Source organism: Siphateles boraxobius, unplaced genomic scaffold (genome assembly GCF_051911475.1).
Source record: "Siphateles boraxobius isolate OS27281-9 unplaced genomic scaffold, OSU_SipBor_1 41, whole genome shotgun sequence".
Taxonomy (NCBI): domain Eukaryota; kingdom Metazoa; phylum Chordata; class Actinopteri; order Cypriniformes; family Leuciscidae; genus Siphateles; species Siphateles boraxobius.
This window is the reverse complement of record NW_027509042.1, coordinates 865,001-881,918: the sequence shown is the minus strand read 5'-3', so window position 1 is coordinate 881,918 and position 16,918 is coordinate 865,001. Positions and strand designations below refer to the sequence as shown.

Genomic DNA, 16,918 nt, shown 5'->3' with positions numbered 1-16,918 from the left:
CTTCGCCTTTCGTGTTTTAACACTCGATGGCACCGTGTCGAATGTGAAGAGGGGGATTGCTTGAGACTGATATATAAAAACCTGAAAGCCTTTTTGAAAGTCTGTTGCTGATGGAGGATCACTCTTATTCTCGAGGATACGTATCAGAGTCGCCAAGGAAGCGAAAAAGAGAATTAAGACGGCAACGCAACAGGCAAATCACTTGAAGGAACACTCATGCACGAGGTCGAACTGGAAGCCATGTTAATCTTGGACTACATTGGCCACCGTAGGAGTTAAAACGAAATCGAAATTGAGAGGAACAGAAACTAATATTCACTGGATGGTCATATACCTTTTCACCGCTAGATGGGGGTAAAAATCACACAGTGTAGCTTTAAGAAAATTATACACAGTACACACACATATATTATGTAAACAAACTTTTATTTTTGATGATTAATCGCGATTAATCGTTATACAGCCCTAAAGAGATTTCTGCGTGTGAACAAACGCGCAGTTTCGTCTGACACACAAACACACAGATGTGACGCTCAGTGTTTTCAGTGTCTGTGTCTCAATATATGAGGAGATGAACACATGAACTTCATCTGCAGTCGCTTCACAAGCTTTTAACCATTTTATTTTAGGAAAACTATCGTCAAAACACACTGAAACGAATATCTTCACGACAAACCGTCAAAATAAAAGTTCGGTTTAACTTAGAGAAAAGATGACAGAAATATATCACTACTGTCTACTAAGATGTACTTCTCAAACGAATATCATAAAACCAAGATATTTTTTTCATCCATGTTTTACATTAATACAGTTCTTTTGTGCTTATTCGACAAAAAATAAAAATGCAATGTTTTGCTGTAGATTAATTATATTTTCATCTGAATACATTTTAAAAGCTTAATTCAATTCACGAGGCCCTAAATTAAAAGCCAGCTACTCTGTGGAGTTTAATTCTGAACAAACAAAGTTTACATTCATTCTCAAGGTCTAACAAACATGTGAAAAGCATTTTGATATCGTGATAATATTTTTGGCCATATCACACAGCCCTACTTGAGAAAACATCTCAAGAGTTGTATGGACTACGGTTATGAAACATATGTTTTTTGTCAATGCTTTCAGAGCAGTGTGAACATTCTGCTAAATATCAGTCATACAGATTTGGAATGACATGAGAGTGAATAAATGATGACAATGTTAATTTTTTTTGGGTGAACTTGTCTTTTAACTTTGTTATTGTCTGTTTGTGTTTTTTTATTATTTTGCATTGCATTGCATTGTTATATTACACAATAAATAATTCATGCGCACAGCCCTGAAACCACACATGCTGCTCACACACGCTTACAGAGTCCCCTGATACTATGACACATGTCTCATGGGACAGTCACAGTTAACACACACACACACACACACGCTGTTTACCTGCAGTGGTTTCCGCCGCATTCCCGGTTGCAGTACTCGCTGTCCCAGTCGGGGTTCTGGCCCACCGGGTTCTGGGCTCCAGGAGACTGAGACCCCCCCACATTCTTCTGATACTCCGACTGTAAGTGAGAGAATCCCTGAGAGAGACACAACACACACATTTTATTAGTATTTTTAGGCCGGAAACATATGCAAGTATGCACACATGAATGCTTAGCCAATGCAATGCAAGTGTGTGACCCGGATGTGTGTACTTCACATACTTAATGTACAAATTATTAGATAACACTTTACAATAATGTTCGTTAACGTATACAGCATTTATTTATCTTTGTTATTGTTAATTTCAACACTTTATTGAAGTCTTGTTAACATTAGTTAATGCACTGTGAACTAACAATGAACAGATATATTTGTATTAACTGATGTTAAATACAGTAACAAATGTATTGCTCATGGTTTGTTCATGCTAGTTAATACATTAACTAATGAACCTTTTTTGTAAAGTGTTATTAATTATTAAATAAAGTGTAGATGTATGTAAAGCATATTATAAAAAAAAAAATTGCATTCCAATAATTAAACCTAGCATTTGTTCCTCGCTTCTTTCAAAAGCGTGTATGAAATGTTTTCTTTTATTGCTCGACTGTAGGAAGGTGTTAAACACTGATGGTGCTTTAGAAAATCAGACCTTTTCACTTCACACACATCTTCAGTACAGAGACAACACCTCCAAAACAACACATCCTCCACCCCAGTTCTCACTTCATCTCATTTCATTTCGTTTCGCACGCGAAAGACGACCTGGGTTTTTTCAAGTCAATTTGGTAACATTTTCCCAACAAGATTTGATTCCGAACACTGATTGAGCGATATGCTCAATATTAATAACACTGTACTAAACATAAACAAGCAGATATAAACTGCATGTGTATCAATGTTTTTTCACATAAAAATAAACTTGTTTTCTGTTGAACATTTGGACCATATCAAGTGTGGAACGAAATACTACCATAATGTAGAGTATGCTGCATTTTCTTTCTCCAAAATATTACATAATAAATGCATTATGCAATGATAAATGTTTCATGGTAGTGTGCCATCTCTGAGCAAATGACGTTCAATTATCAAAAAAAAAAAAAAAAAATCAAACAAACACTAGAAATGGAAGGTCAAGTTGAGAGCATTGCATTGTGGGATACAGTACCTATTGCAGTGTGTTCTGGTTGTACAATGCACATTTTTTTATACTATGCATAATGTCACATGGTAGTGTGCTGTTCTAATCACACCTCATAAACACAAGCACGTGTGGCATTTAGTACATGAAGCTGTATGCAGTACACCACGCTAAACGGTCATGTTTGTAATTGAATAGAATTTACTGTGCAATATATGCTGTATACTGTTTCATTTAATAAAGTAGTATGCAATGCTAAACATTTCTAGGGCGTATTTGCATTTATAAAAAAATCAAATAAACACTGGAAATGAAGCGCATTGCATTGTGGGTCAGTACCTACAGTGCACATTCTGGCAGATGTAGTACATGTATATAGAAATTTCAGTAACACTTTACAATAAGGTTCATTAGTTAATGTATTAACTAACATGAACAAGCCATAAGCAATACATCTGTTACAGAATGTATTAATCTTTGTTAATGTTAATAAAAAACACAGCTGTTCATTGTTTGTTCATGTTAGTTCACAGTGCTAATGATAACAATGATAGTAGTTCACTAATGATAACAAGATATTAAGAATGCATTAGTAAATGATGAAGTTAACATTAACAAAAAATAATAAATGTTGCATGTGTTCATTATTAGTTCAAGATTCAAGAACTTTATTTGCCTTTTGTGTTTAAACACATAGGAACTCTTGTGCGGTCGTTACTCAGAGAGTCAAGTCAAGTTTAAAAAGACACACAGAACATATACACTATAAATAAATTGCACAAACCCATTAAAAATGTAAATTTGCATTTATAAATTGCAAAAGTATATTTCATATTGCATATTGCCCAGGCCCCCAGAGACAACCTGGCATGATATAATATATTATAGTGCACAGTTACATTAGTGCTGGGCGGTTTGACCAAAAATGTATATCACGTTTTTTTTTCAAAATTATGCCGGTTTTACGGTTTATGACGTTTTTTTTTTCATTCATAATCAGGTGTTCAAAGCATTTTCTACTGGTTGAGAGAGGAATTACTGCAGTAAATTGACTTAGGATGGTCTATTTTACTGTCATTAGTGAATATTGTAGAATAGAATAGCGCCCAGTATAACCTAAAATTGTTATTTCTTAACGTTCTAATAACGTTCTTATAACCAGGAAGTAACGTTAATTAGGGGTGTGCCATATCATACCGTCCACGATAATACCGGTATACATTTTTACATGATAAAAAAGTGTGATATCGCGATATCAATGATATAGCGACGCGATGACGTATGGCGCATTTACGTTCCCTAGCACGCACAACAACATCACCTGTCTGAGCGCGAGAGCAGCCTGTCAGCCTCCGATGACGATTTAGCAATTTCACAAACAGCTATAGTGTTCAGCGGGGCTGCCGACGCGCGTCGTCTTTCGCGCACGTTTAGGAGTCGGGACATGACTGAATGGTCTCTTGCACAATCGGGCCATCAGTGCATCGTAACTAAAGTTTATAATTTTCAAGTCTTCTTAATTCTTATCAGTTTAAACATTCAAGCGGTTTTAAACTATCCAGTAAGCTACTCGCACACTCTCTGAGAGAGTTGCACTGCTTGCATACATAGAGTAGCCTACAGCTCGCGAGAAACTAAAGTTATTTTTCATGGATTATATCGCTTTAATGGGGGGAAAAACGCAAAATTGTGTAAAACTTCCGGTCTTGGTAAGTGTACTCATAAACACAGTCGGTTATGTACAAAACGCATGTGACGGTGTGACAGACAGTATAATGAAAACAGCAATGGATCCGTGCACTAGCTGTTAAAGTGACCGCAGCCATAGGCTATGCGTCTGTCATTAATGTTGTCTTCAAAACAACAAAAAATAGCTTTAATTGTAATGAATGAGAATTATTAGCCTATGTGTTTAATTTAACCAGGAAACAGAACTAAAAGACTATGTGTTATTTTACATTTGATTACTTTATTATGTTTCTGTAGTATTTCTGAATACTGGTGTTAGACCTACACACATTTAACATTTAATTCAAAGACTGAAGCTTCCTTGTGTTGTTTAAACTCTTAACAACAAAATTACCACATTGTAAAAACGCAATGAGTGAGCAAACATTTAGGCGAGATAAACATAAGAAAATTTTCAACAAAAAAAAAAAAATCTATATCGTCATAAATATCATTATTCGCAAATATTCTTGAAATATGGTGATATAATTTTGAGGCTATATCGCCCACCCCTAACGTTAATACAACGTTTATATAACGGGAGAATTGAACGTTCTTATAATGTTTTGAATGGAGTTCTTATAACCAAGAAATAACGTTAATACACGTCTAAAAAACTGGACATTTTGAATGTTCCTAGAACATTCAGAAATAACGTTAACGTTTTTATAACTTAATGGGAACGTTATGAAAATGTTCTTATAACCTAAAATTATTAGCTGGGAAAGAGGAGAGATTCGCGATTGCACTGAACACGTTTAAAGTGCAGGATTCTCTGAGCGAGCCGAGAGAAAATAGACCTATTCTAACAAGAGCAGCGTGTATCTGAGAGCGCGGCACATTATATTCCGCGCGCGAGCAGAGAGATTAGCGCTCGCGCATTATATTAATGTACTTTCGCGCTACAATAATGCGCTCCGCATCCATCGTCCATGTAACGTAACAGAGCACTGCTGTTTGTTTACCCTCACTCGTCGCTGCTTAGAAGTGCAACATTGTAAAGGCTCCGTCTGAAACAGTGTCGCGCAGCGTAACGTTCGTTCCGAACGTTGTGTAATTAAATACACCGGTATGGCGGTTTATTCAAAATCAAAATCGTTATGAAAATATAAACCGGTTGTCGGTTTGAACCGGTTTACCGCCCAGCACTAAGTTACGTTATAATTAAATAAATAAATAAAATGCACAGGTGTATTGCACAGTTATACGCTAATTAACGCTAGCTATACGCTAGTTATAGTTAACTAATGAACCTTATTGTAAACTGTTACTGAAATTTCAGATATTACGCAGTGTTACATGGCAATCGCACCCCATAAACACAAGCACGTGTGGCGTCTCCCAGCATGCACGCTTACCTGCTGTCCTGGGGGTGGGGAGTGCAGCGGAGCCTGGAGGCCCATCTGGTGAGAGATGATTGGCTGTGACTGGACCTGCTGCATGCGGATTGGCTGGTTGAGGAGCGAGCCCTGGTGCAGGGAGAGCTGCTGGTGGAGGGGGGGGCTGATCTGGAAGGAGGCTGGGGGGGAGGCACTGAGCGCGGGCAGCATGGCCGAGCGGGGCAGGCCGTGTCTGGGAGCCCCCGCTGTGTAGCTCTGGAGGTCTGAGAGGGTGAAGGGGTACGAGGAGGAGGGCTGGGGCGGGACGCTGTACAGGGGGGTGTTGGGGGGCATCATGTGTGACGACGGCTGGCTAGACTGGCCGCTTTTGCTCTCCACCGGGTCACTGTAGGTCTGAGGAACAGAATATGCACATCATTAAATGCATCTACACTTAAAACAATGCTGAAGGACAGGAAATGCACATCATCAAATGCATAAATGGTGTGGGATTTCCTTTGAAACAATTTTCACTCATAAATCGCTAGTAAATTTCACAAATAAATGGTTGGTAACACACGTGACATTTTGAAGTAGAATGACTGAAATGGTATTTTCTTAAACGCACTCCATAATCTTTATTTTGAACTTCAAAAGATTTTTTTTTTTTACAGTGTAAGTTGGAGCTGTGTGACGGATGTTTATATTCATAGTGTATATTAAAATGTAAATGAATGTTTCACTAATAATCCTTCCTGTCAGTTTTTATTTACTTCATATTATTTTGTTTAAAGTGATCAGGCTTGGGCCGGTTACAACTGCACGATTATAATTTTTTTTTTTCAAAGGGAAATCAAAATTCTGAACGGACAACAAAATATCATGTAATTTACTAGAGGTTCTGACCAAATTTTACTTGCTGCAGTCTATTTAAAAGAATATTTAATTTGAATTCATTCTTTTTTGTGAAAAAAAAAAATCTGATTGAATGAATGATTCCAATTCACTTGATTCATTACTGGATGAATCAGAGTTTTCGAACAAATCTCTTGAATGAATGATTCAATGACTCACTCACTAAATAATTCACTTGTTTCATTACTGGATGAATCAGCGTTTTTGAATGATTCTCTTGAATGAATGATTGAATGACAATTACATTTTTAAGAGTCACTTGTCGCCACCTACTGGTGTAACGATGTAATGATGCAATCGTTATTTGAAGCAACATCTTACTTTCAAAAGGTGAAAAGAAGTTCTCCTTTAATCGCTTCAGTAGACAACATCAGTGTTTATATCACAACTATAGACACCTAAAGTCTCCAGCATCTCAGATGTTTCTCACGTGTCTCCTCCAGAAGAGATCTCGTAAAGAACTGCTTGGATTTCCCGAAGTATGCAATCAAAGGTCAGAGATTTCAATTATGATCTCAAACATTTCTCATCAAATGATCCCATAATGTTACAGCTCTCATTTAACATATATTTTAGGTGAAACATTTGAGGTGATACTTCAATGAATCCTAAATGAGCATCATTCTTTTGGAGACCGTGCAACAAACCGAAGTGTCAGTATTTAAACAGCAGAAAACCACAGTGAGAAACAGTAGCAAACACCAATCGCACGAACACATCTATCTCTGATTTGTCAAATTGAGAGCATGCGCTTACAGCAGAGCGTTGTTTCATTACCGTTTTACGCATCGTAAATGGCAATATGTTTTTCAAATGCCAGAACGTGATGGGCAGTCGGTCGTGTTCATCAGCCGTCACAATCGTGGCGCTTTCATAATGCCTCATATTTATTGAGCAGAACATCTAAACTGATCAACATGAAAAGATTGAGGGCTGAATCTGTGTCCGTAGAGAACCAAGAGAAAGTAAAGCGTGTGGACGTGATTGTTTGAGCGAGCACATCTGCTTCGGACATTTTCAAACATTTCTCTTTAAATTAAACAAGTGGAGATTGTCCAGGTCCTGAACGTACATCATCACACACCATATGATCGCTTTCAAAAGCTTTGCGAGAAAAGAAACTGTTATTGATGGTGCCATTAACCGCCTCATATTTCATAAAACCTCTAAATAACATTACACAACCTTTTTTTTTGTAAGTCTCTCTGATATGTTTTGGATAAAATGATGACAAATGATCCAGATTTTAAAAATACAATTGTTAAATGTACTTTTACACAAACCCTTATTTATATGAATCTACCATGACAATAATGCATCACACTGTAAAATAGCACCAGGTGCATGAGTTTAAACACTCTCAATCTTCACATTTGCCACCAATTCTTTTAGTCTTAATTATGCATAAAAACCGAATTTATGAGGAAAAAGAGTCATCCTCTTTTCATGAGTGTATGTTTCAAGTTTTGGGCCGTGAAAACGATGTGCATTTGATAGTTAGACCAATTTTTTTCTATCATATTTTCCTCCTTTTCAATGCATGAGAGTACACGAACACATCAAGCAAAGCATCTGCCAAAAACAGATTTTGACGAAATATTTAATTATACGCAATGAAGGATGAGAAAGGCGTTTAATAAAAGCCTCTGAGTTTGATGAATACTGTATTCACGGCTTAATCAACGCTCTTGTTTTGGGCCAAGGAGCTCAGAGAGCGAGGTATGGAAAAGAAGAGAGAGTGTTTAGCATGAAAATGCAATTTGCGTTTTTCAAAAGAGAAACAATGAATGTAAAATTAGTGGTTTGAAATCGCAGTGTTTTATTATGCAGATGAACGTATGCAGTGAAACGACGGATCATGCTGATTTCTGCTCGTTTGAGTCTGTCAAATCACTTTGGCAAATTTGCTATCGATTTATGGATCGCACATGCGTGATGCCGGCAGGCCGAGCAATCCGATAGATTAAAACAACGGTTCGTGACCGCAGAAACATGACAGAGACGAATATGGTTATGGTTGAACTAATGATGATGTTTTGGGGAATGTGCCAACAGTATGAAGAATGAGTTCACACACAAATGAAGAATCTGTCATCTTTTACTTCCAAAGCTGGTTGACTAAAAAGGAGAGTTCTTGCAGTATCTTTACAAGGTTATTTTCTATGATCAATGATCTATGACTATACGTGCTTCCAAACTAGCTTACTTATGCACCGTCTATGCCATTTTGTAGAACAGATAGTGTGAGTTCTGTGTTCACACTCAAAATTCCAAATAGAATGTTGATGGAAAAAAAAGAAACAAAGTGTAGAATGTTCATGCACTAACTGTCACCGCTCTCCTTATATGGCGGAGGGGGAGGGGCTAACAGGCGGATGTTGAATGACATAATAATCTTATTAAATTAATAAACTACACGGTTGAGTACATAGTACGTAGTTTAAGTGCATATAGTGTTTCATTTGGGACACACCTTATGTCTGTCAAAGTGTAATTTTAGTATTTAAGCTGTTATAGTATTTATTACATTTTAACTTTTATTATATTTTCAGATTTAATTTTAGTAATTTTATTGTGAGCTTTTGAATTTTTTATTATTTTTTATATTTTTATTTAGCTTTAATTTAAATCCTCTTCAGTTTTTTTCAGTCTATATTAGTTAAGTCATTTTAGAACTTTAGAATTTCAGAACTTTTATTAGTTTCGTTCATGTAGTTTTTCATTTATTTTATTTTAAATGTTTTTTTTATTATTTTATTTAATTTTAATTTCAATTAACAAAATGATTTAATAGTTTTAGCGTTTGATTTAGTTAACAATAAAATAATTTGTCTAAAAAAAACCCCATAAAATATATATTTCTTATAAATCTTCCAGTCACATGATGGACTGGCATGAAGGTAAAAATTACAGAATCTTCTTTTTCGCCCTGAACTATCCCTGTAAAACACACGTACACAAGCACTGTTGTGCTGACAGCTCTTCCCATGAAATTTTGTACTGAAATCTTTAGTCTAATGTTTACACCCCCCAACATTAGCGCTGACCCAAAGACGTGAACCCGTCCGGTTACCTTGGAAACCAGGCTGGCTCGGTACGCTGCCAGGGCCTTCAGGTACTCCTTCTTCGCTGCTTCTGTTTTCCGTTTATATGCCTGCGAGGGAACGAAACACAACTGTGAATAAACACACAAACAGACACAAGTGTAATGCTAGAATATGAGCACTTAACCTTCACTTTGCACCTGGCCAGTGTCACGTCAACAACTTCCAACCTCAACACGTATAAAGCACACTATAGCTGAGCATCACATCGAGTCTAGGCTCATTTTAGGTCAGAGTGGAGAAAAAGTTATTGCATGGAAATGCAGTTGTCAATACTACAATAACTACATGTTTAACCAGATAAAGCTACTGTTTCATATTTGATATACACATTTCTAAGGCCTGTAAATGATCAACATGATTTTAAAAAGTTTAAAAAAATGTATTTATCAAAATGTATGTCTCTGATTATCTAACTTCTCATGTTAATTATTTATAGTTATTGGTTGTCTCCATCGGCTTTTCTGTTTGTTTAATTATTATAAGCTTGTCTCTTTGTCTGTTTGTATTATTTTGTGAAGCGACCTTGTGTTCTTGAAAGGCACTATAAAAAATAAACATATTATTATTATTATTATTAAAAGTCTTTAAGTTTAATTGTACAAATATCCTTCAGCTGTCTTTATGATCTAAAATCTGCACTGATTTTTATCAAGTTAACATAATAACTTTGATATTGTTAGTAATATTTTAACTGGACTGAAGCAACTTTAGTTTACTTGATTATCCATATGTCATTTATTAGAAAAATGAGTATCAAATATGATCATCAGGCTTTTGAGGAACGTTTATTTGTTCATCTCTCAATCATGATTGCATTGCAAAAAAACTACAGAGCTTTGATCATAATCTAAGCATTTAAATATCATCTTACTAATACACATTATTGGCAGATATTTATATGCTTTTATGTATCTGCTATACTGTTATAACAAGCATCAGAATTTAATCTTTTTGTCCAAATATCAGCATCTGAACCAAATTGCATATTTTTCTCAATTTGAGTCTCAGAATAATTGTTTTTTTATATATCAGACAATTTCAGCCATAAAAGCCTGATGTATCAAATATGATACTCAAAACAACAACAACAAAAAAACACATATGCAAACTTGTTTAAAGGTTTAATAAACCTTCCATTTAATTTTTTTTATTTCTCTGACTATTATTTCATATGCCAGTCTTTACAGGGTTAAATATCAGGGTTTCATATTGATAAGTCCATAAAAACACACACAGAGAACTATAAGTGTACATCCCACATCACAAAAACAGGACAGAACAAAAGGATGGAAAGAAGAAAAGGATGGACAGAAGAAAAGGATGGAAAGAAGAAAAGGATGGACAGAAGAAAGGGATGGACAGAAGAAAAGGATGGACGGAAGAAAGGGATGGACGGAAGAAAGGGATGGACAGAAGAAAGGGATGGACAGAAGAAAGGGATGGATGGAAGAAAAGGATGGACAGAAGAAGGGATGGACAGAAGAAGGGATGGACAGAAGAAAGGGATGGACGGAAGAAGGGATGGACGGAAGAAAGGGATGGACGGAAGAAAGGGATGGACGGAAGAAGGGATGGACGGAAGAAAGGGATGGACGGAAGAAGGGATGTACAGAAGAAAGGGATGGACGAAAAGGATGGACGGAAGAAAGGGATGGACAGAGGAAAGGGATGGACAGAAGAAAGGGATGGACAGAAGAAAAGGATGGACGGAAGAAAGGGATAGACAGAAGAAATGGATGGACGGAAGAAAGGGATGGACGGAAGAAAGGATGGACAGAAGAAAAGGATGGACAGAAGAAAGGGATAGACAGAAGAAAGGGATGGACGGAAGAAAGGGATGGACGGAAGAAAGGATGGACAGAAGAAAAGGATGGACAGAAGAAAGGGATAGACAGAAGAAAGGGATGGACAGAAGAAAGGGATAGACAGAAGAAATGGATGGACGGAAGAAAGGGATGGACGGAAGAAAGGGATGGACGGAAGAAAGGGATGGACGGAAGAAAGGGATGGACGGAAGAAAGGGATGGACGGAAGAAAGGGATGGACGGAAGAAAGGATGGACGGAAGAAAAGGATGGACGGAAGAAAGGGATGGACGGAAGAAAGGGATGGACGGAAGAAAGGGATGGACGGAAGAAAGGATGGACAGAAGAAAAGGATGGACAGAAGAAAGGGATGGACAGAAGAAAGGGATGGACAGAAGAAAGGGATGGACAGAGGAAAGGGATGGACAGAAGAAAGGGATAGACAGAAGAAAGGGATAGACAGAAGAAATGGATGGACGGAAGAAAGGGATGGACGGAAGAAAGGATGGACAGAAGAAAGGGATGGACAGAAGAAAGGGATGGACAGAAGAAAGGGATGGACAGAAGAAAGGGATGGACAGAAGAAAAGGATGGGGGTTGTGGAGGGAGAAAGACAGAATTCAAGCCTGGCTTTAACGCACACAAAGTGAATGAAATGCGATGTAGGCTAATGTAATTGCTTGTCAATCATTTCACATCCCAGAATTACGGTTTCCATTTCTTTTTGGCAACGAGTGCGGCCAATTCCCTCCTGAAACTGGGCGGACATCAGAACCATTTCATCTTATGAGGGAAAACACGCTTTAAATCGCTGACAAAATACGTCACGCTGCTTCCAGGCACAACGTTAAATTGCAAATGGAGAAAAAAGCGATGAGACTTAACAAGATGAATATGGCTGCAGTCCCATAGGGAGATAAAAACACAGATGAGATCTCTTTAATATCTCAATTCTGTCTCCTAGACAGATTATTCGGAGAGCAAACCCCTCAAAAAATAGACAATTCCATTCTTATATGGAATATTGCAGTGTTTTTATCATTATAATAAATGATTTATCCGTGCACACCCAAAATAAGTTCCTCTCGCAGCATCTCTTCTCTGATGATGTGGGCGGGGCAACCTGTCACTCACATGAGATCAGCCAATAGCAAACCACAACCATCCAATCAATTCCTCACGGACACAATCAAGCCCCGCCCACATTTGTTCTTGTTCCAGAAGCGTTTCACTCGAATATACGGCGAAGAAAAGACGAGCGCAACTTCTATTCCACGCCGACTCTGTAATCACCAGAGTTACTGGTGGAGGCTCAGTTTCATATCTTCTTTTGGTCATAACAATAGTTTGATCAAAACATTAATTGCACACCTGTACAGATTCATACAACACTCACAACATAGGAATGGATTGAGAATACAGACACAACGAGTCCAAACTAATCTAATGAACGTTAGCAGATGAACAGCAACGCCTGATTAACATTCTCATCACTGAACTAGAGAAAGCCGAAAACTTTGACAACTAGAACAAAAGGAAAGGTTAGATAAGTGCATTCATATATATTTTCCCAACAACTGTCCTCAGTAACACTATTTTGCTACTTTGTTCGTTCACTAAATGTAAAATGCCTCATTGCGAACAGATTTCGTTTTCAGGGAGTAATAAAATAAATTGATCAATCATTTTGGTAACCGTATATTTAATTTAGTTATATACAATATAGATATCTGGACTATAAGATACTATAATGCCTGGACTACAGGCATTTTAAAATTTCTTTCTTTCTTTCTTGTTTTTTTTTTTCTATGTTACATTGTTTATTGTTTTGTATGTGTTGTCTATTTTTATTCTTTGACTTTGTTCAGCGCTTTGGTCAGCTTTGCTGTGATAAATGTGCTATATAAATAAATTTTACTTACTTACTATAAATGTTAAGGCTCATTCAAACCAAGGATGATAACTATAACAATAACTATATTAGCGTCAATATCGTTCTGTTTATTATTAGCTTGCGGTCGCCTGTCGCTTTAAATGCTCGAGCTCGTTAAAGCAGGATGGATTCTGATTGGCTGTTTTTATTGTTCATCAGCTGGAAAAAACCTTCTGAAATTTATTCCAATGATATGATTTCTCTGTTCCATTATCTTTATACTTAAGGTGTGGATCTTTATAGTTAATAAAGTTATCGTCCTTGGTGTGAACGGGCAACTTAATAACTTTGCAACTATATGTCTCTATATATAATAACTCTCATTGATTAGAGTATTAGTAGACGTAGAATAAGTTGACATGTAGTTGCGAAGTTACTTATAGTCAATGCCTGTTGGGTAGCATCACAATAAAGTGTTACTTTGACCTCAACACTTGATACACAAATGTAAAACGGCAAAACAAAAAACCCTTCGCATAACAGTAACCGCATAATTTATTCATACGGCAATGTATGAACTCATTTCATCAATATTCTTTTAGACAACTATCATTATGTTTGACTAGCTGGGACAATTCTGTTGATCTAACATGGATTTTTATGCATTTCATGATTTTTATGCATTTAATTAATTCACGTTTCTTAGTATATGTAGTTTCTATTTTACAGAGCAACAACCAAACAGTTGATTCGTGAGTGTGAATTTAGAGACGCCACTTCAAGTTATATAATTATTCAATTCCATTCAATTCAAGTTTTTTTGTATAGCGCTGTTTTACATATTCTGTTAAAGCAGCTTGCTAGAAAATGCTTGTTTCAAATAATGATAAGCGCAACTGTTGATCTGTCAGCATGTTTGAATCATCACTGAGAAGTTTAATTTAACCAAAAATAACTATAAATACTCTCAAATACCTTCAGCGAACGTAAGTTTGTGACCTTGCGTGTTGCTAGTTAAATATTGAACGGGGTGGCGTGGTTTTTTTTGTAGTAATGAACTCCCAAGGAGCTTCCAGCAGCTTTGGTTTCAAATTAATTTAACCTCCACTAATGAGTGGCCCTAACGACAGCAGCTCTTAAATAAATTACCATGCCTAAGGATTTCTAATTATTCCAAAGTGAGCGGATTCATTAGCAATTGAAGCCGTCAGAGAGGGAGCAGGTCGCTATGAATTAGAAGTAACGGGAGCATGTGTTGGCGTCTTAATCGTGACACGCCGCTCGCCCCCCGCAGAATTAGCTGTAATTGTACCTTAATGAAATGTTCTTGTTTGATAACCGGTTAATTATGGAAGACAATAACTCGTGAGACCCGCTGACACGGGGAACGGGCTCAAACCCGGAGGGGAGAGAGATATATCGTGCTGAAGGCCTGGGTTTCAGAGACACAACATGTCAAAACGCTTTATTTCTGTCTGAATCTGAAGAACAGAAACGCTGTTGATAGTGACAGGAAACTACACAAGTTGAGTTTGATACGTTATTATCTAGTGCTGGACGATCCCACAGACCTTCCAGAAGAGCAAAGCCTGATAATTAATGAGGCCGACGCTCCGGTGACATTCCCACAAAAGAACAAGATCATTACACACCAGCACAACAAGAGTCTCATGAAAACATGTCCGGGTCACATGACACCCTCAGATTTCAGATCATCGGAACGCATTTGACTACATTTGAGTTTTATTTCCGAATTAAAAAATACTGGAATTTTAATTACCGGAATAGTAATTTCCAGAATTCCAGTATTTTTTAATTCGGACATAAAACTCAAATGTAGTCAAATGCGTTCCGATGATCTGAAATCTGAGGGTGTCATGTGACCCGGACATGTTTTCATGAGACTCAGGCATGTTTTGTTGTGCTCGTGTGTAATGATCTTCTGGAATTAAAAAAAATACTGGAATTCAATTAACTTTATTTAAATCAGCATGAATAAAAGGTTATGAAACTATTGCGTCCATGATAGATACACACTTCTACGTTTAATACAATTTGAATTATATATATTTTTCACATTACAGTAATGAGAATTTGGGGGAGGGGGTGCTAAATTTGAATGATATCACAATGCAAATTAAAAAAAAATAGTTAATAAATTTTTACCTTGTTTTTAAAATTATTATTAAATGTGAAGTGAGGGTGAAATGTCCAGAAAAATATCTGGACATATATTTGAGATTTATGCATTTTGAAAAAAGTGTAAAAAAAGTAAACATTTGCATAATAATAATGCAATGCAATGCAAAAAAATGGTAATGGTTCATCTTTATTTTAAAATATTATTTTTAAAAAAAATATAATATAATACAAAAACAAAAGGTTTTATTTTATTTCAATTTTTTTTTAAATGACTGACTTTTATTTTAAAAAGATGTATGCATAACAAGTAATATCAATAAATAAATAAATACATGAAAATAAATATTGGGGGGGGGGTAAAGTGGTAATGTTAATCTTTTTTTTTAAATGTTTTTTTTATGAAATATGAAGTACGTATCTAGAATATATCTGAGAAAAGTTCTTGAGATTTAGGAAAAAAGGTAAAAAAAATTATATATATATATATATACACGTGTATATATATATATATATATATATATATAAAATAAATACAAAACAAAGTATAAAAAGCCAGTGGAGCGTGTTTGTGTGTGTGCAGAAGAGCAGAGCCGTCTTTAATGAACGGGTGTGACTGGAGCGCTGGAGCTTCTCTAAGCAGTAAATAAATGTTAGGGAATGAGGGCTTATTGCCTGCGGTTGAGAGGGCGGCTGGAATTATGCCTGTTCAGTCACCGCGGTTCTACATCATTTAACATATTCATCATTCACATGACTGACAGCTCAGGGCCATCACTAAAAGAAATGACAGTCATCTATTGGAGCAGAGGCCTATCAATCATCCACTAATGGCCCTATCAGAGCGGCTCCTCGTGACTCCTCCCACTTCCTCTCTTCACACAATACTGCCCTTTGAGGATGGAAGCATAATGTTGTGCAAGATTAATATGAGCACTAAAGCTCATCGCATACACCCTTAAAGCAAAATATAAAGACTTGTCAGTACACTGAAAAAATAACACTAACTTTTTTAATAAATAAATAATTAAACATCTGGACATATACTTGAGTTTATGCATTAAAAAAGTGTAAAGATTTTAATCCTAATGAAAAAAAAATGGGTGTAAAGCCTATTTTGAAAAAAATGACACTCAGAAACTAATTTTAGCAAATAACTACAATAAAACGGCACGAAACACACTGAATGAATTCATTATTGGATTGATGGATGGATAATAGATGCATAAACATGCTGTCCGGGTAGGCAGCTCACTAGGGATTGAAACAGAGCCGAAGTGTAAAACTTTGCCTTTCTACACGTCCAGTTGGGCCAAACGTTAGTAGCAGGTGATGATCTCACCGAGAGATGACATAACCAGCGCTAATCAGCGAATTAAACGCACCTCGGGGACACATGACCTCATGACCTCATCAGCTCCAGCGACA

General features: G+C 36.6%; 1 protein-coding gene across 1 annotated transcript in view; it reads right to left on the bottom strand.

Annotated features, from left to right (window-relative positions):
• Window positions 1-16,918, bottom strand: part of tox2 (TOX high mobility group box family member 2) — a 144,200-nt gene that overhangs the window by 3,103 nt on the left and 124,179 nt on the right. Inside the window, 3 exon segments of the mRNA XM_077197658.1 lie at window positions 1,426-1,562; window positions 5,692-6,066; window positions 9,641-9,721. Coding sequence (XP_077053773.1) covers window positions 1,426-1,562; window positions 5,692-6,066; window positions 9,641-9,721 — 593 coding nt within the window.